Source organism: Petaurus breviceps, unplaced genomic scaffold (genome assembly GCF_028583685.1).
Source record: "Petaurus breviceps papuanus isolate PSGF00001 unplaced genomic scaffold, PetGlider_PUasm1.0 184, whole genome shotgun sequence".
Taxonomy (NCBI): domain Eukaryota; kingdom Metazoa; phylum Chordata; class Mammalia; order Diprotodontia; family Petauridae; genus Petaurus; species Petaurus breviceps.
In genome coordinates this window covers 1,736,340-1,761,917 of record NW_027185793.1, presented here as the reverse complement: position 1 = coordinate 1,761,917, position 25,578 = coordinate 1,736,340, and the positions used below count along the sequence as shown (strand labels likewise).

The 25,578-nt window shown below is 33.3% G+C and overlaps 2 protein-coding genes across 3 annotated transcripts in view; one reads left to right on the top strand and one right to left on the bottom strand.

The window, feature by feature from the left end:
* The window catches only part of FOCAD (focadhesin), a 504,358-nt gene that overhangs the window by 454,923 nt on the left and 23,857 nt on the right, over nucleotides 1–25,578 (bottom strand). The window lies entirely within an intron of this gene.
* Nucleotides 753–25,578, top strand: part of MLLT3 (MLLT3 super elongation complex subunit) — a 310,982-nt gene continuing 286,156 nt past the window's right edge. Inside the window, exon 1 of the mRNA XM_069088086.1 lies at nucleotides 753–1,033. Coding sequence (XP_068944187.1) covers nucleotides 775–1,033 — 259 coding nt within the window. The 5' untranslated portion in view covers nucleotides 753–774. The remainder of the gene's footprint in view (nucleotides 1,034–25,578) is intronic.

Sequence of the window (25,578 nt, the reverse complement as noted above, 5' to 3'; positions counted from 1 at the left end):
AGGATGGGGGAGGCCCCTTGGGTGCTCTTCAGGGTATTTGCGGGGTTTATCTGGGAGGTTTTCTATTCCTGTATGGGGTTCACGGCAACAGGGCACGCTACCTTTTATGCGTAATGTTTGTTTTGGGGAGGGGGTGGTGGCAGGGCACGTTAAGTTATTAATGCATTAGTGTGTTGTATGCTTTTTGGGTGTGTGTATGTGGGTGTGTTACGACGTCTTATATTTGCTGTCTACGAGTCCTGCAATAAAAAGCACTGGAGTTTGTGACTTGCCCACTAGCAAAAGATGCCTACAGTTTAAATTCTGCCTGGCACTGCGCTGCACATGCATGCATGCTTGCATGCATGTACTCTCTCAACACATAGATATACACAGATACACACAAAGGCTTCATAGGATTGTTGCTTTTATGGGGTTACTTTCTATGAAGAGGTTCCCCAACCCCCATTCTTCACTGCCACCTGGTCTTATATTGTCTGAGAACTGATCTCGTCTTGCTCTCTAATTATATTTCATTTGATTCCGATGTGTCTGTTGTTGTTAGGTGTCCTCATCCTCCTCTTCCTCCCTTCCTCCCCCCTTCATTGGGGGTAACATTCCGTTACAATTAGAGCTCATCTGGAGTATAGCTGACCTGGTCTCACCTTACTGGGTGTATGTGAAAGACATGAAGCGTATGTGTATCTATTTGTGTTTATACGCGTGTGATACGTGGGTGTGAAGAATACTATTTTCTTTTGTGTTCATCAGAAAAACCCCAAACCATAACAAAACATGCATAATCTTAAATGTACAATCATCCTTTTCCCATTATTCATTATTCTCTCTCTCTTTCCTCCCTTGCTTCCTCAGTGTGCTGTTCAGGTGAAGCTGGAGCTAGGGCATCGAGCCCAGGTTAGGAAGAAACCCACCGTGGAGGGTTTTACCCACGATTGGATGGTGTTTGTTCGCGGACCTGAGCACAGTAACATTCAGCACTTTGTCGAGAAAGTCGTCTTTCACTTGCATGAAAGCTTTCCTAGGCCAAAAAGAGGTAGGGGCTGAAATACAAAGGGATGATGAATTTTTTTTTTAAAGTATTTGCTTTAGAAGAGAGCAAGGGAGAAAACAATTGACTTTGCCAGTGTGATTCTCTCCCCTCCTCCTTCCTTCCCTCCTTCCTTGTATGTTTGCTGAGCTCTCAGACTGGTGTTTGCTGCGGCAAGAAGTTAGAGGCTCCCAGCCCAGTCTCTCTGGCTTTTCAAAAGTCACCGCATGTAAAGGACCATCAGGTGTACAGTATTTTCTTTTCCAAAGGAAGAATTCGCCAGTCCTTCGGGGTTAGCAGCTTAGACTGTGGATGGTACAGTCGTTAAAGGGTGGGGGTGGGGCTGGAGAGAATAAATGGCATTCGTGTTTTTCCAGAAAAAAAAAGAGTTTGATTTGCAATATTTTAAAAATTAAAAATGCATCGTGAGTATTTGTTTCCTGTTCAGGTATTCGTGTTCCTAGCACCGATCTTTGCTTTAGAGCACGTTGTTTGAAGGTTACCACAGACTTCTTTTTTTTCTCCCTCTTTCTACTAGGTCTTTCCAGCCTTATCTTTACGTCTGAATAAAGGTTTAATCTTCCCTGCTAGTAGATGGCACTTGGTCCAGCCTAGAGACGGAGTGTTTTAAGCGGGTGGGGTCCCGATATTAGCTTTAGGGGAAGAGTTTGCAGTCTGAGGTTGTTTTGTGAAAATGTTTAAGTTTCAGAAGGAACACACTTGCCTTTTGCTTTGAAGTCTTCACCACCTTGTTTCTTTGACTTTTTTTTTTTTTTGAGTTTGCATAATCCTGCTAGTCTGTACTATTTCAAACGCTTTTCTGTGCAGGGCAAGACAGTTTTCAAAGAAGACAGTTTGTAATGTCACAGGATATTGGGAAAAGAGGTTTGGGTAACCTCAATTTCAGTTTCTTTCACCCTCATGGAAGCTACTGTCTGGTTGTTTTAGTTGGATTAGTGGAGGTAACAGTACCACTACAATAAGGTGCTTTGTTTGTGAGCAGGTTTATTTATCTAAGTAGACACAATGGTTAGTAGTTATCTCCCATTTGATCTGTAATCTTTATTGGCATCTAGAACTCCTGCAGTTCCTTAGAACAACATCATAATAAATCCATTCTGCTTAGAGCTATGTGGGAATTATTGAACATACAGGCACTGAATAAAGAAAGGAGAAATGCAGGGTCGAGTGTAGAGGTTGCAGAGGTTGTTTTGATGCGTTTTTTGTTTCCCAAGCTCAAGTGGTGAAGGGCTGTGTTGTGTTTTCTTTTCCTGACTTAGTTTGTAATGCTCTTTTCAAATGGGAGAAGTTGAGTTTGACAGGCTTTGTTTGATGATTAATAAATGAATTACACTTCTAGTACAAGGAATATGCCTTGCTAGTAGGAACTATTTAGGTTGGATTTTGTATCCAAACATAACCAGAGAAATAATTATCCTTTAACTGAACCCTATTTTGTATCTCAAAGTCGTGATACTGAGTAGACTGTCAGGTCTTAATTACTGTACAGGATTGGGTATGATGGCTCTTAGTATCTTTTCTTCTGGGGTTTGTTAGTCACTGCAGTGTTTTTAACAAAAGAAGCCATCTACCCCTGAGACTCTTGGTACCCAAGGTTGCCATTATTTGAGTGCTATTGACTTAGGATGTTTAAAAAAAATTCACAGTTTATTGAAAGAAATATTTGATGTTTTGGGAGAAAGAGCCCAATTTTATTTTTGGCATAAAGTATAGCATTTGAGGTAACTGTTTATGTACTGTGACAATGAACAGATTGGCATTCAGAAATTTCAAGATTAAGAATTGTTTTTCACATAGCTCCATCTCTGCTTTAGTGGGTGTGTGGTGTGTGACACTCTCCCTTTATTTCCTATACTTAATGATTTTTCTGTCCAGCCTGAGGGAACATGACTCTGCAGCCCAGACCTGGGAATTGTTGCTAGGTGTGGTGTACTGCTTGTTTAATAATAGGACAATTTCTGGTTTCAAGGGTGAGATGTTCGATTGATGGTAGAATATACTTTTGTTTATTCTCAGGTATGGATAACTTTTATTTCTTAAAAAAAAAACCCAGTAATGTAAGCCATTGTTTTAAAATGTTTATTTTTTGGATTTTTATTTGTATATGTGTTTTCCATGATGTGACAAGTGCTGGGAAAAATGCCAGCTTACATAGCCTGGGAGAGACCTTGTCATATTGTAATTACACATGACTCAGATTGCAAGAGAACATTTCTCTGTTCATTGGGAACAGTTGTAAGTTCAAGCAACACCAAACATGCCACTCATTCTTGTGACTGATTTAAGTTTATTGAAATAAGACAATTTCAAAATGACAACAATGATGATAGAACAGGCATACCAGAAATTTCTTAATTTACTCCTGTCCTCTTAAGGCCCTGCATCACAGTGGCATGATAAAATCTCACTAATGAGGGGAATGCCAATGTGATTTAGTGAAAAGTCTGAACTATGGATGGTTTTAAAAGCAATATACTTTTTTTTTTAAACTTTTAAGTAATACATATTATAAAAATTAGTGCTAATAGATAACATAAAATGTTATCTAAAATTAGCATACATAATATGCTACATCTCATATATATCTAAGTATCATTTATATGTATGTATCTATATCATATGAGTACATCCTATAAGAACACAGAAAGAATGAAATGCTCAACCTACAAGTTGATTTAGTCATTAATTTATTGTTTCAAAAAAACCTGCTGATTTTAGTAGTTTTGAAAAACCTGATTTCCTTTCACTTGAGAGTGATCTCCTGAGACTTTATAGAGGAATAAATTACAACACTTTGAACTTTTTACTTAATTGGAGTTACATATCCCTTTTTTGAGTTTGGATTTGGTGGGATTCAAATTAATGAAGTTTTACTCTTCTACTAATACATGTTCAGGAGACCTGTATTTGAAAACTACTTATAGTCAGTTTATCTGTTAAAGCCCTAGATTTTGATTGAATAATGTTGCCTGGGGCCTAGAGCATCTACTGTTAAGGAATTAGGCAGGTGGTACTGTCATTGCTAAAACTACCTAGTAGTATAAAATAAAATAAAACCTCCATACTAATTTATTTGAACTGGGTTTATAATAGTCTACTCTGACCATGTATAAGGCATATATACAGTGCTTCATGTTAAATATTAATGCCTTCATTTGCAATAAGATGTGAATTTGAGTGAACTTTCTAATTATAGCTATTTCTAGCATTGCAATCTGTTCAGTTGACATTTATGATATTAAATCTGTTGCTTATTATTTTCTGTAAGCTGATTTGATGACTAGTAGTATAATTCTGTAAGCTAATTTGACTACTAGGATAATTTGATGGCTTTCCAGTTAAAGCCAGATATTCCTTTCTGCAGGGGGGTAGGGTGTGCAGAGTGAGGAGAAAGAGGGAGATAGAAAAACATAAAACACTATAAATCTAAGCCTAGAAGCTGTACTTTTATTCAGCATTCTCTAATCCTGACTTTAATGTTGAATTTATGTGCTAAAATCATTTTGACAAATTTTTACAAAGTACCTGGGGTGGGGAGAAACTTTTAAGATGTTTGACCTCATTCAGGTGTTCAGAGTCCTAAGTAAGGTTTTCGCAAAAACTTTACTTGTATGAAAGTAATTATCTGTAATAGCATTTTGAAGTGAGAACTATTGCTTTCCCATGTACTATGTTATGGTGAAGATGTGGTTTTGAATTGATTCATGTATGTTGATCTTAATTCTATTTTTGAATGCCACATAATGGTTTTCCTTGTGGTTTGCAGGATTGAATCCATACAATTCTGTTCTGGTTCATTGCCTCTCCCCCCCCCCCCCCCCCCCCCCCCCCCGAAAGGCTAGTCATACAAAAAGAAGGCATCTCATTTTGTCTAATATAATATTAAGGGTTTTATAGACTGACAGAATCATTGTTTCTCCTTTCGATAATCTTGACAGGTAAACAGTGCACTTTATTTTTTTGGGTGGTTGGGGAGAATGTTTCATGACTATTGATCTTTTTTCCTCTAGCCATATATAGGTTTGTCAATGTGAATGGAATATTTGCTTTTCTGTGTTTACCTGACAGTGTGTATGGGGTAGAAACAGCTAGTGAGGTGGTGGCAGGGTAGAAACAGACAGGGAAATAGCCTAGGTTTTAATCATGCCAATTATACAAGTAGAAAGAAACTGTTTTATTTTAAAAATTTACTTCCATTCATTTAAGCATTAGAAATTTATCTGGTCTTTGAATCACAGTGCTTTGCATTGTCCATTATAAAAGTTTTGCTTTTCCTATGTTGTGCTTTTATTTCCATTATTTATAGTCTTCTTATCTGTCTGAATCATGTCCAGCTCCCCACCAAGAGAAGGCTGTGTGCCATGTAGAATGAAAGACCCATTCTCTACCTGAGATTCCTAGAATTGTCAGAATTATTTAAAATGATAGTTACCCTATAGCCTGAACTTCATTTATTCCTTCCTAACTCATGTCACACTACCTGAATGCTTTATTTTTAATTTTAGCTATTACTGTGTGTTCTAAATTATCCAGTGTCCTTTCTACTTCATGTTACTGATGCTTTAAATTATTAAAATGAATATAGTTTATCTAAAAGTTGCTGAAGAGAAACTAATAGTTGCATATTTTCCAAAGAAAAGTGATCAATGTGTCTATTATAATGTACCCTTCAAAGTCCTTATGCAATTTTAAACCTAAGTTGTGGATATAAAAGAAATTTTTATTTTAGATCCTATGACCAAGAAAAATAAGGATACCAGTACCAATTTAAACCATGACTTGGCATATAGTATATGAAATTCCAAAACATCTTTGAATCTTGCTCTGCTTCTTACTAGCTGAGTGACTTTGGACAAGTCACTTAACCTTGATGTTCTTTATTGTCTCCCCTATAAAAAAAGGGATTGGTCTATGTGACCTTTAAGGTAGATTCTTGTTCTAAGTCTATGATTCTTTTGGTCCTTTGAACTAAAAGAAAATTCACTGCTTATTACTAAAAATAATGTAATGTTTCTTTCATGCTTCCAACATAAGCTATTAAAATTTAAAAATTTTTTAAAAGGGCATCAAGGACTTTGAAGACCTTGTATTTGCTGTATAACTAATCAGAGTTCAGGGGCCATTTGGGTGTAATTTTTATTCAGTCAACAAATGTCTGTTGAGTGTAAGTTGTATGTTGTAAGTGTGTACTGTGTGGTTGCTGTGTGTGCTCTACAAAGGAGTGTAGACAGGGCACTGAAGATTACACATTGTATTTGGAATGGCAGTAACTGCATCAAATACAGATGCTCATGAAAAGGTAACTTACTTTATGCATCTTCAGTTATTCACTTAAATCACTGCTGAAAAATGTTCAGACATGGAGTAGGAATTAACCTGGAAGAATAATTAGGACCTTTATGAGAAAATAGTGGAAGAAAAAGGCTCACATACAACACAAGATAGTGATCTGTACCTTTGATTTTCTCCCTATTCTTTCCTGTTCTATGTACACCTCAACCCCTCCCTCCATGCCTCATCCCCCATCCCTGGTGTGTGTGTGTGTGTGTGTGTGTGTGTGTGTGTGTGTGTGTGTGTGTATAAGTGTAAAATAGTTGAAATGAAATGACTTTTCATGAACTGTTTCCTGATCACCCCAGCTACATATCTCATGTCCCCAAATTACTTTGTATAAACTTTGATGTATTTTGTGCTCAAGTGTACATTTTGTTTCCCCAATAGAATGTAAACTCTTTGAAAAGAGAGTATTTTTCTTTTTCTTCCTCCCCCCCCCCCCTTGTATCCTCAACCCAGGGCCTGGTATGTAATTGGGTGCATAATAAATGCCCAGTTAATTGATAGGTATATTATTGCTTCCCAAACTCTAAACCCTGAAAAAAATGCTCTTTTTTCCAGTTTTGAAAATTGTAAAATGTATTTTAAATTATTTTTAGAGATGAGAAAGGAAAGAAAACGTCAATTTATGGCATTGTGAATGCTTAAACTGTTGGGTTAAAAAAAAACACCCAAAAAACAAACAACCTTTAAACATCTCCCAAAGTCACACTTCAGGAATATACTGCCTAATGTAACTGGTCTGATGGGAAGCCAAACAGCCTTGTAGTCATAGCTGTCTACAAGAAGAGGACTGACTGAACCCTGGGGTTTAGTTTATGTACAATAACAATGTCACTGTGCAAAAGATGTTCCCTAAGATCTGTTTCAGGTTGAGTTCACATGATTTATGATTTAATGATGTTGATAAGGGTAACCTAATGTACTAATTTCTGCTTGTTATCCAATAAGGTGTTGGTTGTATTGAAGTAGTAGAGAGGCATTTTGGTCAAGGGAAGGAGAAACTCAGCTCTCTACTTGTTGAAACTTGCATTCCTTCTTTCTCTTGATTTTAACCTGAATTTTGAAACATACAATGTTGCCCTTATGTGTGTCATTTTTCAATTACTTTAAAAAATGCCTGTGATAACTATGTAGCATTATTATTTTTATGGATCATCACTTCAGTCAAAACAACTTTTCTTTACTAGTTAGCTATCCATTAGTTTTATTCTTGTTTTCTTGGAAGAAAGGCCTACCACTAAACTAGCTATTGAACCTTGTGCCACTTTGCCATTCTGTGTCTTGGTATCATCTATAAAATGAGGATGTTAGGCAGTGAATTCTAAAGTCCCTTCCACCTGTGGGTCTTGGTTTCTATGAAAGATCATTTGTGTGCTTCAGTCATCTATTGATGTTTTTGATGTGGGTTTTCAAAGAAAAAGACTGGAATTTGTGTGAATTAGGGGGTTCTTAACTGTTAGCAACCAGTACAGAATCCATTTGGGCATAAAATTAAATGAACTGGGATTTTCAGGTTGTAACTCCTTCAGAGATGTCAGGAACTTAAAAAAAATCAAGTCTTTTCATGCTTAATGTTAGCACACAGAATAACAAAGTCACAGAATCTTAAGAGTTAGAAGGAACCTCAGACAGAGGTTATTCTAATTGAAGTTTCTAAATAAAGAAAGAATACCTATTGTAGTATATTCAGCAAATAATCATTCAACCTTTTTTTTTGCTTGTGGGATCCATTTGTTGAGTCTAATTAGAATTATAATTCTATATATATATATATATATATATATAATTTATACCAAATGTGAGTATGTATGTATGAGTGTGTATACATATGTGTGTATATACATGCATGTATATGTACACAAACATGCACATGTATTTCATTACTGAAATTTTTTTTCCACCTTGAAGTGGAAATTTAATATAATCTTATCAAAACTATTACTTTTTCAAAATTCTTTAAATCTTGAAGGAAAGATAGTCTTTGCATGGACTATTTTTCTTTGCAACTGATAGTCCTTTTATGAGGGATAATAATTCACTTACTTAGGTGTTTTTTCCTCTAGAAAGGTAGAATATATTATAAATCTTTTCTTAAAGTAGCAATAGCAGCAGTAGATTGTAGGGGTAATTTGTAACTTGTCCATTACTGTCTGTAGACCTAAGTTTAGACTACATTATACCTTTTAATCTATCCAGTACCTCTCTTTTTAGCTGTCTGATTATGCTAGATAACTATTAGTTTTGAATATTTAAAAACACAGCCTTATTGTGTGTTTTTTTAAAAAAAAATCAACCATATCCCCCCCCCCCCAACAAAAAATATTTCATTAATGTGAATTACTGAATAACAAAAGCCTTCTTCATTTTGGGGAAAATCATCTATTTTACTAAGCTTTTCCCTTGCTTTTGATTTCTCCCTTCCTGATATGTTACTTTCAGCTGTTTTAAGGTGACTGCTCATGAAGATAAGAGAGTTGGCTGTTGGGATCTGGTTATTTTTAGTGAAGTAGAGAACTTTGAAAAATATATGTAGTCAGATTCCATGTTTACCCTTTAGATGTTTTAACTATTGGTTTCTTTTTTTGCTGGTCCTTGAATACATGGATGCAAACAAAGTTGACTTGTACACTTTATTAAAAGATATAATGACAAAATCAAAGCCCACTTCTGAGATTTACCTTTCTGTTGTATAGAGGTAGAAAAACTGGTTATCCATATCTTGTTAGAAATGCCTTCCAGACCATGTGGGATCTAAATTAGAACGTTTCTAACTCTGCTGTTATCTTTGAAATGTTGTTCAATTGAGCATAGGAATCTCCCACCCCCCAACCCCCTTCTCTGAAATGATTGTTGCATATAATTTATTTTTTAATTATTTTTTGGCTGCATATAATTTAAAGGAAGGCACTGTAAGTCAGAAAAAATCCTGCTTTTATATTATGGAGTACAGGCAAAAACCAGGGAGGCACTGCTGAACTGATTTTTAGTCTTTTTGCCTACCTCCCACCATCCACCATACAATTATTTATTATGTAACAAACTAAAACTCAGTTTCTTCTATATTCCTAGCACTTGACTGAATGATGTGTAAACAAACTCCATGTGAAATTTATAGGAAAGATCTTGGCTACCAAGGGACCATTTTTCTAAGTGTGTTAAAGCTTAATTAACAGATGTTGATCTTTGCATTTCTGCCCTTCCTGCAGACCCATTCTGTAACTTCTCTTTTGTGGATTTTAAAAATTAGGTACAATTTTATGGATATAGAAATTTTGCTTATTTTAGGTTCAATGAAAAACAGTTTTTAAAAATAGAGTATGGATTTCTTGCTTTGACACAATAAAGCAGATTTGTCTAGATTTCATTGATCAATAAGACTGTGCCTTTTGAGTTATATTTTCATTTCTAAGGTCAACAGCCAGAAACATGAGTTACCTATGTTTTAATAGTTGGTTATTGATATGATCTGTATTTCCTAAAACTAGAACATTTACCTTTTAATTATCTGTTGGTTGTGGGTTGGAAAGAGATGATGACTTAGAAAACTTAAGGTCTCTATTACCCCAAACTCATTTTAGTCAGTAAATTAAATCTACATCAACCTTTCTTAACAAAAGCTTTCAATAAGAAGTTTAATTGATTAATTAAAATTTCACCTGTTCTACAGATCAACAGTGAAATTAATAGGTAAAAATTTGGTACCAGTGAGAAGTGGAAATAAAAGACATAGAGAACCTATAAAGTACATGTTCTTCATTAATTAAAATTGACTATCTTCTTATTGTACTGGTATGAATTATGCCATCCATCACACATACTTTGCAAGATTTGCATTTATATTTCTGTAACTGGGGCCTTGCATCTGTGTTATCTTTTAAAGTTAGACTGCCCCTGTAATCTCTGAGCACTGAAAATCTCAATCTGTTCCCTCAATATTTATTTCAGAATTCTAATGGAAATTGCTTAAATAATATGTTCTGCTCTTCACTTGCAAAGTACTCATATACTCTTAAAATTTTTTTTTTGATTGTAGTTGATTTTAAGGCATGTTACTTGCTAAAGAAGATAGTTCCTATCTGCCTGAAATATCTGGAATGTCTTGACAGGAATCTTAAATTCAGTTACCTGGACTCATGACTGTAATAAATTTAAAAAGAAATTTCCTAAAGATTGAACATCAAGAAATAGGAATCTTTCCCTTTGTTTTTGACTGTTACATCATATATGTTAAATATGTTGGCTGCATATGATTTTCTTATAAGTTTAAAAAATTTTTTAAGGGAAACTATCATGTTTAAAAAATTGATTTAGAATATTCTGCTGAAATTGCTTTGGTTGGAATTGTTAATCTTTATATAATTTTTTATGTGTCCAATTTGATCTCTTTGTAGCTATGTAGCATGTTGAATGGAGTTGCACTGTTAGAAATACATACAGGGATTTTTGTGGTAGATTATTTTACAGAAAAAGTAATTACTGTATTCTTGACAGGGGCATGAGCAATACATAGGGAATTCATTCATCTCTGAGAAGCTTTTTAATATTTCATATATTTTAAATAAAACCATCTTTGAATGTTTTCCTGAAATACTTCATAGCGCATTATGTGTGTTTGATAATTATAATTAATTTTTAAAAGGAGAAATATCTACCATTGTTATATGGTATATTTATCGTCCTTATCCTGTAATTGGAATGCTGTAGCATCAAAAGATGCTAGATATGGTTAATTTGAATGTTATTATAAATTTAAAAGCCTATATGCTGACAGGCAGTTGGTCTAAGGGGAAATGGTGCTGGCTATAGAACTCAGGAAGCCCCTGGCTCAAGTCCCTCACACACATACTGGCGTTGTGACCTGGTGGAAGTCCCACCACTGAGTACTTTGGATAGCTCTAATAAGGGTAGAATTTGCAAAGAAGATGCTGACCTGCATTGGTAGAGGGAGTTACTTAACCAATGAAATCACAGGTGTCTAGTACTTCTCCTCCACTTCCATCTAAAAATTTGGGGACTTAATATTTGGGTCATTTTGCTTACACTGGATTTTAGTGAGAGTTTTTGATATATGTGTTTATTTTATTTTTTCAATTGTCTATAGAAGGAAATTTTTGTAGAATCTCTAAGTTCATAAATTTACTAGAAAGAAATTTTACATAGCACAAGTTACTAATACAGGATGGATTACCTGTGTTCTCAATCCAGATACTTCCTTGTCCCATGTGGTTTGCTTTTGCTGTGTCACGTAGTTTAAATCCTGAAAGGGTGGAGATTGCTGCTTGAGATTTAGACGACTAGTTACTAGTAACATTAATTTTGATTCGTACTTGTATGTTTACTTTTTGGCTATGGGAGGTACTTTTATTGGATGAAATTGTGCTTATGATTTTGTTTCTCATGGATGGGGCTTTTGGGTTAATGTTGAAGACATTTAAACATGTAATTTTGAGAAAGCAATTACCGTTTTTCCCTGATAATAAGACCTATCCCGAAAATAAGCCCTCCCCTTACTGTGTAAGATTTCTCTAAAATAAGCCCTCCCCCCAAAATAAGCCCTATTGAGATTGCTACTGTAGTGAAGGTGATCCCCTGCGCTACACGCTACATTACGGTACCCTCTGTATGCACCGTCCCCCCCTTCCCCCCCAGTGAAACGCACGCTGCGCTCCGAGCTGCATCCAATCAGAGCTGCAGCAGTGAGCCCGTTATCCTGTTCTTCCCCAGTGATTTGCTTATTGTATAAAGGTACATTTTTTTGTTCACATTTACCTGTTTATTAAAATTGCTGTCAATGTTCATTAAAATAAGCCCTCCCCTGAAAATAAGCCCTCTGGTGTTTTTCTGTCCAAAAAATAATAAGACAGTGTCTTATTATCGGGGAAACACGGTATCAGCCCCAAACCATTGCAATATAATCAACTGCAGGAGGGGGAAAAGTAGTTTCAATTTTTGGAGAGTTTAAGCATTCATTTTACAGCAGATATTTTAATGTTAAGTGCATGGTTTAAGTAGTTATTTGTTTTATGAGGTAGATGAAAAAAATAACTATTTTCATAATGAAAATTAATTTTGTATCTTATTCAGTGATTGATAAAGCAGGTGGGACAAATTTCTCTTAAACACAGTAAAATTAAAGATTATTTCTGTGACATGATTGGATTAAATGACCTCTAAGGCCTTTTCCAATTTTAAAGTCAATGATTTCTGGGATTTGGTGATCTGTGGAAAACTACAGTTTCCCTACTTACAAGTTTAAAACTACATGAACTATGATGTAGTCGCTTATGTTGACTATATACTGAAATAGTGAAAACAGGAATAATTTTATGAGAATAGGTATAATATTATGTGAGTATCTTAAATTGTACTTTGGAAGTCTGAATACACATACAAAAAAATGTTTTCAGAAATTTACCCAAAACTGAGCTTTGTCTTTGGGGCATCTCTTGATTATTTAAATTGAAATGGCAAATGAAATTCTTTATGCTACCTATTATAGACATTAGTTATATTCAGTGGCTACTGAAAGGATGATCAGTATTATGTGATGTTTCTTTTCCTTTGGTGTGACCTCTAAATTGTAGGTTCATCAGTTAATCAGCAGCTGTTTATTAAGTTGGTTTTACATTCTCCAAGAGAGAGCTGTATTTGAATAGGGATAAAACAAAGGATCTCTGTCTGGATCTCTGTTATGACATGGTGAATTACTCTCCTTAATTTTTAGTTGATCGTTTTTAGTGTATTATTTAGTCATATATAAAGCTTCAAATTCAGGGATGAAGCAACATGCATGGTAACTTAATGTTATGATACTATAACAAAGCTTATTGGATTGGATTCTGAAAATAGGAATAATTTTCTAGAGTACAGCTGAGTCTTCCAAGTTCGTGGCAGACGTAAACATTATGTAGAAGACTGTCAGTATAGGAACAGATGCAAAATTATGGGAACGTGCATCTATCTGTGTGTTTACACACACTGAAAACAAGAATTGTTTAAGTACCAAGTATATGTGTGTATTCATACATATATGTATGCATGTATAATGGATTCATATTTCCTAGTGAGAAGGTATGTATAGGACTAGGTGTTCTGCACTTATAGACTTGGAAATAACTTGACATTTTTTACATTATTGTTAAAACAAAAGACATTATTTTTTGCTTTGGCATGCTTAAAAACTAAAGGGCAAGTGATGCAAAAAGAATAATTTTGAAATTCAATAGCAAGAAAGCTACTTGACATTGTGGGCTGGAGGCCAGCAAACATAGGGCTTTCATTGAGTGTGGGCCATAAGCAGGCTTAGAATTTAAAGAGACAGGGTACCATACCCTAAAAGAGAAAAATGTTCTGTATTATTTGCTTACTTGGAAGAAAAAAAAACAGTTTAAAAAGTTTTCTCTAGAGTATTTTTGTTGGATAAGCTTTTTAAGTATTGGAAGACACTGGGGGAATTTTCCTAATTCTTGCATCCCTAATAATTTTATTTTTTTGTGAAGTTGAATGCAATGTAGAATTTATTAAAGAGCATAAAAGTAGGAGACTTTATAAGTAATAATGTGTAGTTTTATATAGGTTTTCCTTTCCTGAAATCTGGTCTGTACTATCATTCACTTTAAGAAGGAAAAAAAGTTTCCAAGTTTGCTGTTTTGTTCTGTGTCCATACTTTTGTTCAATAAGAATTTTTACTATGTTCCTCAGGGACAATCTTTCAGTAAAAGTTTTTTTTTTAATATTCAAATAACTTATCCTCCAAATTCTCTCTATCTAGGTCATAATTTCCCATTTGTCTTCAATCTCCATGGGGACAGAACCAGTGCCTTCTTGCTGGCCATGTGCTGTGAGAACTAGGACTTTTGTGTAATTTAAGATTATGTACTAGTTAAATTTGTGCACAGAATATGCAGTAGACAGTTAAGCATAATTTAATTTCCTTCACTTTTTTTAAAAAGAAAAATCATTGCAGTGACATGACAGTAAAAGAATTTATGGAGTAACTCCTCAAAGCCAAAGTCTATTAACCCCGAATTTGAATTCTCCTTTTAAATGAGAATTATGTACATGGTAAAGCTTCCTTTTTGGTGAGATTCCAACAAACATTGACTAGGTAATTATTGTCTTTCATTTAAATATAATTTAAACTAATCATAAATGCAAATCATTTAAGTTATAGTTTTTATTCATTTTCCTTCTTTTAGTTTTTCATCATTAAAAAAGAGAAAAAAACTAAATTAAATAGAACCTAAATTGATTTAAAAAAAAGAAAATTTCCCAGATATTGAGGCATAACTTAAACCATTTTCTTAAATACCTGAGATTGTATTGAAAGCATAAGCTTATTCTCATTGACTTCCTCAGATCCCAACACCATTGCATGACATGTAATAGGACTTCCATAGTAGCTTTACTTGACTAGAATCATTATTATGGTAGTATTTTCTTCAACAATATGGCAATATGAATGACTGTATTGGAAGTTGAGAGAAGTTGAGAGAGTCAGAATCATTCTGACTCTTAAGACACTTTGTTTAAAACTAATTTGGGGAAGTTGTTCTAGCATGAATCTTGTCATGGGTCAAATGGGAAACATACACAATGAAGGGTCTTAATCCTTTGGTACTTTGGTTATTTTGCCTCCTGTTTACATAATTTTTTTCTCTACTCACTGTACTTTATCAGTCTTATTCTTCAGAAAATTAAGGTTAATAGTTTATATTATAATAGAATGAAAAACTTTTATGTTTGTTACATTTATTTGTCTTTTTCAGTTAACTATTACTTCTTACCTATAGCATTTTAAAAGGTACTAGAAACAGTATGACAACTTATTGTTTTTGTTATTTAAAAACAACAAAAAATTTGCTACTAATTTTAAGTGGAAAATTGTAATCTTAGAAGAATGCAGTCGAGTTTATTTAAAGATTTTTGTAATTGAATTTTGGGGACTAAATAAAATGAGATTATTTCTATAACTTTCCATGTGGATTCTGGCAAAGATCTGTGGCTTAATAATTGGTGTATAACAATGAGTAAATGTATATACCTTTATTTTTCATTCTAATTCTATTTCTTAAATAGCTAAAATGTTTCCCAGTAATTATTAGTTTTGCAAGTGAGTTTTTAATAATTCAGAACATTAACTATGTGGTCTTTATCTTGTGTGGCTGGCACCCCAGCAATCAAGAAGTGACTCTGGAGACCATACATGTGAATAAAAGTTAATAGTTAGCAAAAATTAAATTGTCAAATAGACTAGGTATGGAATAATTTTGTTTGCATTATGCACTCAATTGGCAGAAAATTAAATGGAAGTGATCTGGTTACTAAAGACAAGCACTGTATTAGATCACTTGAACTTTTGATATTATAGTTAAAGGCAGAATTAAACAGCTGCTGCAGATTTTGCCAATGCCTTTGCAAAATTTGTTTGACCCTATTAGTTTTAGATGTTATCATCTCTATTTTGCAGAGATATGTACTGGGTTAGATAGGAATCTTTCCATGATAATGATTTGAACTGCTGATTTGCAGGAAGTGATATAACAGAAAATGAGTAATTTGAATATTTCTCTGTGACTCCAAACCTTGGAATGTGACAATTTCAGAAATTTTTATTTTTATAAGCAGTAATATTTCAAAACATCTGTTTAATATAGCAAGTTATTGGGGAGATTTGTTTGATAACTCTCTGAAGATATTTGCATGATTATAAAAATTGTTTTATGTATAGTCTTGACAACTGGTTGTTTAAAAATACTAGCCATCTTTACAATTTAAGAGTGTAGAGGAAATATTAATCTGTTGACTTAAAAATTTAGTTGGGTGTGAGTCTACAATTAATCTACAGTGTTCATCTACCTTGAAAAATTGATGAGGTTAAATATATCAAGGCTATGCAGTTACCATTTTTCCACAATGCAAAAGTTTTCCCTATTAACCCAGGTTTAGCAAGCAACAAAATCTTTTCTTTTTAAGGCTGTACAAGATAAGATTTTGGAATTCACTACTTTGTGATTAGATCAGTGTGTTTGCCTCAAGGCTTCAGTCATTGTTGAAAATTTCTGTTTCCTTGTTTGAAAATAATGCTACTTAAAAATTATATCTGGTCTTGGAATAGTTGTATGAGAACTACTGAAGCAAATTACAAGTGGTTAAGATTTTCATGCAATCAAGATGCTGAAGATAAATTACAGTGTTTTAAAGAGAAAATTCAATGTCATTTTGCATAAAAGTTTAGTGGTTTATTCATTAATCTAAAATAACTGGCTTATAAATACTTTATCAGTGATAAAACTGCTAAGCATGTAAAATGAGGAGTAGAAGGGCACAAAGGCTTATTGCAAATTAAAGGCACAATGAGTACTAACGGACTTTCCAGCCATCTCCAGCTGTGAGATTATTATAGTTTTTGCAAACCCTTTTCTCTCAAAACTAAATCAAGAATGGTAGACTCCTGATAAAAAGAAGTGTATAAAAGCCTAACTAATCCTTAGATGAGTTACTTCAAACGTGCCAGGATAGAATAAAGTCAGTTAATAGCATAGATTAAAGGTTACTCTGTATGCATTTTTATCACTCATGTTTAGAATTTTGTTGTATGTTAATGCATTTAGCCGATCTTATTTCCTAAGGAAAAAAAAAAGAGAGGAAATAAAATTAAATGTGAGGGATTACATAATTACATTATGAAGAAATTTAGGACCAGGTTGGCCTGCCAGTTTTGACTGTAAAGAGAGGAAAAACAAGCTATATATAATTGAGCAAAGAGTTCGGGACAAGTGGCTCAGATATTTTGAAATGTCTACTTTTAGGAAAAAGAGAATTATTATGAGCAGTTTCATAGAGCTATCATCAACCTACATCTATAAATCTTTTCACTAGTTAGGTTTTTCAGAAATAGGGCCTTTTGGTATTTGACATGCATGTAGTTGCAAATATAGAAAAGAGGGAAGAGATCCAGAAATGAAACTGGAATTAACATTAGAAACACCTACTGTAACCTTTGTAAGATTATATTCTGGGCTTCTTTTGGCATAGAATCTTTCTTATTCCTATAGTGAAGTAGAAAAGGGTATGTGGGGTAAGATTGGGGAATTTAAGTATTGTTCCATAGTATATCCCAAAGGATGAGTTCTCCCATGTGAAAGGCTAGGTTATATTGTCTCATTGTTAGCTCAGGGATTAAGTATTCACTACCTGCTTTTATCTTTTGGAATAATTTTTTTCCATTAAAACTGGCATGTTATAATGGAGCTGCCAGCAGTATTGTATTAAGGAAAATAATTTGGCTTCTTGCCATTGGTAGGAGGGGGGGAAAATCTGAGAAAATATTTACCACTCTTACTATATTTTTGTGGCTATATATGTAGCCTTTATAATTATTTTTAATATTAAAAAACTTTGAATGGTGGGAGATGTTAAAAGCTCTTCCCCCCACCCCCAAAGGCTAGCTAAGTGACTGACCAAACTGTGAGCTGCCAAAGGCTCTACTGGTGTTACACTTTATCATCTTACTATCATGGTTGTGTATCTCAATTGTCATTTCTTAACAGTAAATAACACCATTAGTGGTTAAATGTGTGTCTGTGTGTATCTGTGTTGATGTAGTTAGTGTACTAGCATTTATTAAGTTTGTACTATGTACTTAGAATTGATGTAATATAGATACAAACATAAATAGGATGTGGCTATGAAGTAGTAAGACAGGTTTCTCTAAGTCAGACAAGAATAATCTCTCTCCCTTCCCCCACCACAAACAAAATCGTTTGCTTTCGAGTCACATTCTGCTCATGTTCATTTTAATGTTGATCTTTCAGGATACCATTATACAGTGGTAAAGCACTAGCATAAATGAGTTTTTTGATACCGAAGAAATAAATTTTATATGGACTTGCATACAGTATAATCATTCATGTGTCCAGAGAGCAGACCTTTAGTGCAAAAAAAAAATTTCCTTTTTTTTTTTTTGAGAGTGAGGTGGGCCAGACGAGGATAGAATGAATAGAGAACTAAATAAGTATTAGGAAGGAGAAATTTTAATTGACCCAAATTTCTGAAATCAATACAAACAAGCCAAAAAAGGAAGATTTTCCTTATGACTGAAGCCCCACCACGATGTTGCAGATTGGTTTGACTTGTAGAGCTGTCTGTGTGTGTTTATAGGGCTGGAACATTTTATCTTCTATGTGTTTCTGTGGAAGTTGTTTTTTAGCAGTGCCACAAGAAAAGTACTGGAGGACAGCTTTGAAGCCCTGCAGACAAGCTGGGATATCAAAGGACTATGGAATTCAGCACTCATTGTTTTATGACTTGCCAGGAATCAGACCTATTTGTATAGGTAGCATACAAAATAGCTGTGATTTGACAATTTGGTGCTATTTATACCCACCATAAAAACAGAAAAGAAAAAGCTAAAGGGATATTTTGGAAACAGGAACTAAGCTGTAAATGCAAATTGTTTCACCATTTTCTCAAAGGAACAAAAAGGAAAGGGGGTTTAGGAAGCTTTCTATTAAAGTTAGCTTACCTAGGACCTGTGTGCTTTCAGGATATAGAATATTGCATACACATTAAACTTAAATTTTCTGTTTCTCTTTTCAAGAAAAATATTTGAATCCCCTTAATTGTTAAAAAAATGTTTCAAGACAGAAATAATGGATAAAAAGAAAAACTGATAGTGTAGAGTTTCAAGCCAAATTTTAATAGATACACACTTTAAAAAAATATAGCTTTGGAAATGACAAGAAAGTTGAGAAATTTTACCAATTTTTAGTTTGCAAATGAAAATTATCTGTTATTAACAAAGTGTCAAAGGCTCTTTACTTTTTGGAGGAAGTAACTTGAGTTTACATTTAACCTAGTGAATTTTCATATATTTTTAACGTAAAATGCAGAGGAGAGTTTTAATAGTATTCCTTTATTGGATAATAGAAATATTTATTTAAAAAATAAAGTGGAAATGCCCATGTTACTCTGACAGCTTCATCAGTTATATATTCTGAATTCAAGACGGGCACTATGGAACATAGGTTTTGTCATGGAGAACAGCTCATTGTGAAGTTTATATTCCTTATGTTGTTTTTCAGGCTTTTTGAAGTTTTTCCATTTGTCTTTACTCCTTTGCATACCCTGCAATCACTATAGGGTGTAAGTGTGGGGATAGACTATGTAAAAGTTTGGTATATGTAGAGCTCTCTCTCACTCTCTCTCTCTCTCTCTCTCTCTCTCTCTTTTTCTCTTTCTCTTTCTATCTTTGTATGTGTACACACACACAAATACATATTTTTAAGGACTTGTGATACCTTGTAGTAGATTGTCTCAAGTTTAATGTTATAACTTAAAACCGTGTTATAGAATAGAGGTTCTTAACCTGGAGTCTGGTTTGTAAATTTGTGGGAACCTTTTATTAAAATATAGTTTGTTTCTTTTGTATTTTTTCTATTCATTTCAAAAGATTTTTCTGAATCCATAACCTTGACCAGATTGCCAGAGGTCCATGATACAAGAAAGGTGAAAAACACCTGCTATAGAGCTTTTTCTTTAAAATGATTGATTATAAATGAATCTCAGCAAAAAATCAGATAAAATCAGATAAGAACTTATCTTGAGCTACAAATTATGTATAATTTTATCTATTATCTGTCCATATGTAGATAGCTTTGCTTCAAGACTCTATTCCCCTCTATCCCTGCCTCCTTTCTTTTCTTCTCCAAGTTTCCCTTGTGTTTGCTTTGTATGAGTTTTGTATGTATTTGTACACATACTTTGTCTTTCTGGATAGAATGTTATCTCCTTCAGGGCAGCTGGAATTGATTCTCTTTTGACTTTGTATTTTAAGTAAAGTACCTGGTAAAATCTTAAAAAATGTTTATTTATTGATGCCTAAAGGTGAGATTATAGCTTTGTCTATGTGGAAATTTTAATAAAATATTAGTTCTCTGACCTTTTCTCATCCTCTTTACATATTGGGTTTTATTGATTTTTTTTGTTACTACTATTACATTTTAAACTTAGGAAAAATACTCTAAACATTAAAACCAACAAGTAAAATGGAAAATGCTTGTATGCAAAGTCACAAGTCCAAATTATTTATAGTTTGTTTAAAAGTATATTAATTTTAACAAAATAACAACACAAATGTCCTTTTTTCTTGATTATCTTCCTGATTTATTTTTAGTCCATCCTTCTCCATAGATACAATCACTCTGTATATATGCCATACTATGTCTGTTTTCTTCACTCTATATCTATCACTATCTCCTTTTTCTCTCCCCTTGCTTCTCCTCTGATCCTTCTCCTTTCGAGGATTTATTATACATAAGCAGTGTGGTTTAGTTTATTGAGAACTGGTCTTAGGGCCAGGAAGACTTGTATTCAAGTGCTGTCTCTGACACATTCTGGTTGTGTGATCTTGTGCAAGTCATTTTACTTATTAGTTCTCTAGAGCAATTATGTCAAATTTCTATAGAAACAGGACCGCTACCCCCTTCCCCCTCATATACCCCTGGGTTGCATGTTGACTTAAAAACATATTAACATTGTCTGTGTTCTATAATATTTTTTATTTATTTTGTTAAATTATTTCTCAATTCACATTTGAATGTGGTTTCGGGGCAAAGAAAGTATTACTGGACTCCATTTTGATACCTCTGCTCTAGGTCTAGTCAACTCTTTAACTGCATAAATTGTAGAGAGAACGAGAACCTTCCTTTATGGAGGGATCGTTCTCATCTGGGATTTCTGTATCCCAATGAAATCACAGGTGCAGTCCCCATCCTGTCATAGTTAAATTTGCTATAAATACTTTTGTAATTTTCTTTTTCCATTTATTAACACCCTTAGGTTATAGAAGTTATAGTTCTAATAGTAGGATAACTGGGTCAGAGGGTATGAACAACTTTGTTGATCTTGCTGTCTTGCTTTCCAAATATATTGCCTTAATTGACAGATCTGTTGGAACCTGCAGCTGCTGTGTATTTTTAGGACCCTGCCAAAATAGAATTTTATTGTTTTTAACTATTTTTGCCAATTTGAAGGCTTTTAGGTGATAATTCAAAGTTGTATTAATTTTAATTTCTCTTATTAACATTTAAATTATTTAGTCTTTTAAATGGATAATATCTTTAAGAAAGAACTAAATTAGGGGCAGCTAGGCAGCACAGTGAATAGAGCACTGGCCCTGGAGTCAGGAGGACCTGAGTTCAAATCTAGCCTCAGACACTTGACACACTTACTAGCTGTGTGACTTTGGGTAAGTCACTTAACCCCAACTGCCTTCCAAAAGGCAAAAAGCAAAAAAAAAAACCAAACAAACCAAACCCCCAAAAAACCCAACCCTTAAATTGGCTCTGTCCTTTCACTGTGGGTGAATAGATCTTGCTCATAAATTTGCCGATTCCATATAGATTTTGGATGTCATACTATTTCCCAATTAATTTGCATTTTGTGTAAAAAAGATTTTTTATAGAATCAAATTAACTTATTTTTGTCTTTTCTATTTGTTTGTTTAGTACATATAAATTGTCCTTTCTTCCATGTAATGTAGTTTTAAAATTCTAGTTCTAAATCATTTATGACCCTAGTAACTTTTTCCATTAATTTTTTTTTCTTGCCTCATTGCTTTGGCTAAGTAACATTTCTAAGCTATGTCAAACAATGATGGTGGAGGTAAATGTTATTCCTCTTTTTAGTGGGAATCACACTTAGGTTTCTCTTTATGCATAATACTTTTGTTTCAAGTAAATACCTTTAAAAATAATTTTGAAGAAAAATTCTTTAATTTTCATTCATAGTAGTTTTTAAAAACTATAAACAGATGGAATACTTATGGCTTTTCTTATTGAGATGATTTATTGTCTTTATTTTTTTCTTAAAATTGAGCTATCCATGATGTCCTTATACAAATACTTTTTGATCCTGTAACATTTTGATATACTGTTGCAGTCTTTTTTGCCACTATTTAATATTTCTGCCCTGATATTAATGATAATAGGTGGTATAGAATAGTGAATAGTGTATTATTTAAAGAGATAGTAAAACCTGAATTCAAAATTTATTTTTTTAAACATTTATTGTGTGACCCTGGGCAAGAACTTGAATTGTATGTTGCACGAAATTTCCTGTGATTTACCTTCATGGTCATAAATGGTTATAATCTGCATGTCTAAGCATTTACTAATGACAACGCACCTTTTTGCTGCTTTTTCTTTGCAGGTTTGGGGAACAGAAGAACTATATTTGTCTTGTAGACAAAAATAATTATTAAATACAACTTTTTCTCTGTTTTTGAAAAACAGTTTATAGAATAGAGATCATTCATCTTCTACATGTAGACCAATCTATTCCTAATGCCTTTTTGCAAAATGGTTTCTTAGTGTCCTTTTTTTATTTCGTCATTCAACATCAATTTATTTAATGACTATTTCTTCTTTTGTCATTTTGGGAATTTTATAATTTTGCTATTTTCATCCACTTCTTTTATGGCCTCAGTTTTTTGGTGTTTAGTTGTGCCCAGTGCTCTGATAGGTTTTTTCCCTATGTGCATTGTGATTTTTCCTCTTTGATGCTAATAATTTATTTTCACTCCTTTTTGTTTAAATATGGCAGTCTGTCAGTTGATGGTGCTTCTCCCACCTCTTCTCACAACTCTTAGTTTGATTTATCAATTCAGTTTTTTCCTTGTTCTCTATCTTACTAACATCATTTATATGAATAATTTCCTTCTTTGTATTTGATTTTGTATTAATATGTTAGGGCATTTAGGTGGTACATTGGATAGAATGCAGGGTCTGGAGTCAGGAAGATCTGAGTTCAAATATGGCCTCAGACACTTACTGGCTGTGTAACCCTGGACAAGTCACTTAATTCTGTTTACCTCAGTTTCCTTATCTGTACCACAATCTGAAGAAGGAAATAGCAAATCACTCCAGTATCTTTACTGAAAAATCCTAAAAGGGCTCACAAAGAATTGGAAACAACTGAAACAATTGAACAGCAGCAAATTAATTTACTCAAAGATCTTATATGTTAAGTTTATAAAAAAAAATTTTGCTTCAAGATTTGGGCTTTTTGCCGTAAATTGTGAAGTCAATTTTAATATTTCTATTTTATTTTTGTTTTCAAAAAGTATGCCTTTACTGTAAAACCAATGTCTTAAATTTTATATAATATGTACTATTTTTTATTTCAGAAAATCTCGCAAAAGTTAAATCAATTTTTTTTTCAGATGTGATGCCTTTTTGTTTTCTGACTTCTTGTGGTACTGTATGGGACATCAAAATTAGGATAAGGCAGATTGATTCCTAAGTTCAAAATCATTTAAACTCTGCACCTCATTTTCCTCATTCTGAAAATGGGGGTTGCAGTCTTTAGTACCTTTGTGAGATGCAAATGAGAATGTTTATAAAGTGCTTTATAAAAATAGTCATTATCTTCCTCTTCATCATTGTCATTATCATCATCATCAATTAGGTAATTTTCTTGCCATTATAGTTTTTGAAGCTTGTCACTGTTATGTCTATTTGAATTAAGTTTTAGGTTGTTGCCTGTTGGTATCTGTTAATTTGCAACCTGTCAATTGTTTGTATTTTTTTAAAATAGTCTTTCAGTTTCTCTTTCTACCAGATTTGTTACTTTTATCTTTATCATTTCCAAATTTTTTTTCATTAGTGTTATTTTCTGCTTCTCCTTTTTTGCTTCCATTATTCCTTCTTTCAGTTTCTCCACTGAAATAAGTAGTTTTTATCTGTTACATGGTTGTGCTTATGTCTTCCATCTTATTTTTAAAATCTTAAGTTTTATTTTTGTCTTGATTTAGTATTCCTTAATTACACATATATCTCTTTCTTATTATTTTTCCATTCCTTCCTTTAGTTGCTTCATCATATTTTTTATACATTTTATTGTGTAATGAGAATATTCAAGCTTTGGTTCTGATGCTACATTACTTTTGATGATATTATGTTACTTTTTTGACTTTGCTTTAAAATTTCTTTTCTTTTGCCATAGATATCCTTTGATTTTTAATTTTAATAATTGCTTTTTCTTTTGATGACTTGTATTTTTATCTCTTTCTGCAATTTTTCTTACTGTATTTTAGGGAGATATTGAAACAATTGATTCTCTTTTGACCTCTCACTCGATCTTCCTGGATATTTTATATAGTTTTAGTCAGTTATGGTTCTGTTTTCTTCAGTAAATAATAGTAACTTTTAAAGGTCTACTGTAATTTTTAGTATTCTTAATTTCCTTATTTATTTTGTGATATTTTGTTAAATCAACAGTGCACCTCATACAACTATTCTTCAATTATTTTTTAAAAGCAATTGGGGTTAAGTAACTTGCCCAAGGTTACACAGCCAGTCTTTTTGTGTGGGTGTTTAGTATCTGAGGCCAGAACCGATCCCAGGTCCCCCCTGACTCCAGGGTCGGCGCTCTTACTCACTGGGCCACCTAGCTGCCCCATTTTTCAATTGTTTTGCATAAAATGTGGATTCCTTTTTATTTAATTTTTGTTGTTAAAAAAATCACCATAAACCCCTGCCTCCCCCCCCCTTTTTTTTTTTTTTTTTAGCATTTTGGTCCTTTTCCTTTTCTCTTTTATTTAAATACCCTCCTTAGCATCTAGTCTTGGAATTTGATTTATTGGGTCAAAGGGCACACTTAATTTTCTAGTTTTCTTTTGATCTAAGTTGGTATTTAAAAATTGTTTTAATTTGTAATTTCTGGAATTTTGAGAGTTTTTTGAATCAGGAATTATCTCTTCAAAGCAATTGAACATCTATTAAAGAATAAATTTTTTTTAGCTTTTCCTTAGTGATTGTTTTTTCCCCCAGGTATATTTACTATTCTTTTTTTGTCATCTATTTTTTTGGGGGGGGGTTTGGAAGTCTTGCTCTTTTTTTTTTTCATAAACTCAAACTTGTCTTTCATCTCCAATAATTGTTTCCATTCATTTGGTAAATAACATTTTTCCTTTCTACAATTCAAGTAAATGTTCCATTCTTCACATTTTTAAGCAAAACAAAAAAAAACCACCCATATTTGTGTTTTTAGTACATGGCACAAGGGTTGGTTTCAACTTTTTTTCTGATTCACTGCTACCTAGTATTCTTAACAATTTTTATTGGCTAATTAATACTTTTCTCCTGGTGTTCAGTAATTTTGGTTATATCAAACCCTAAAACATTGTATAC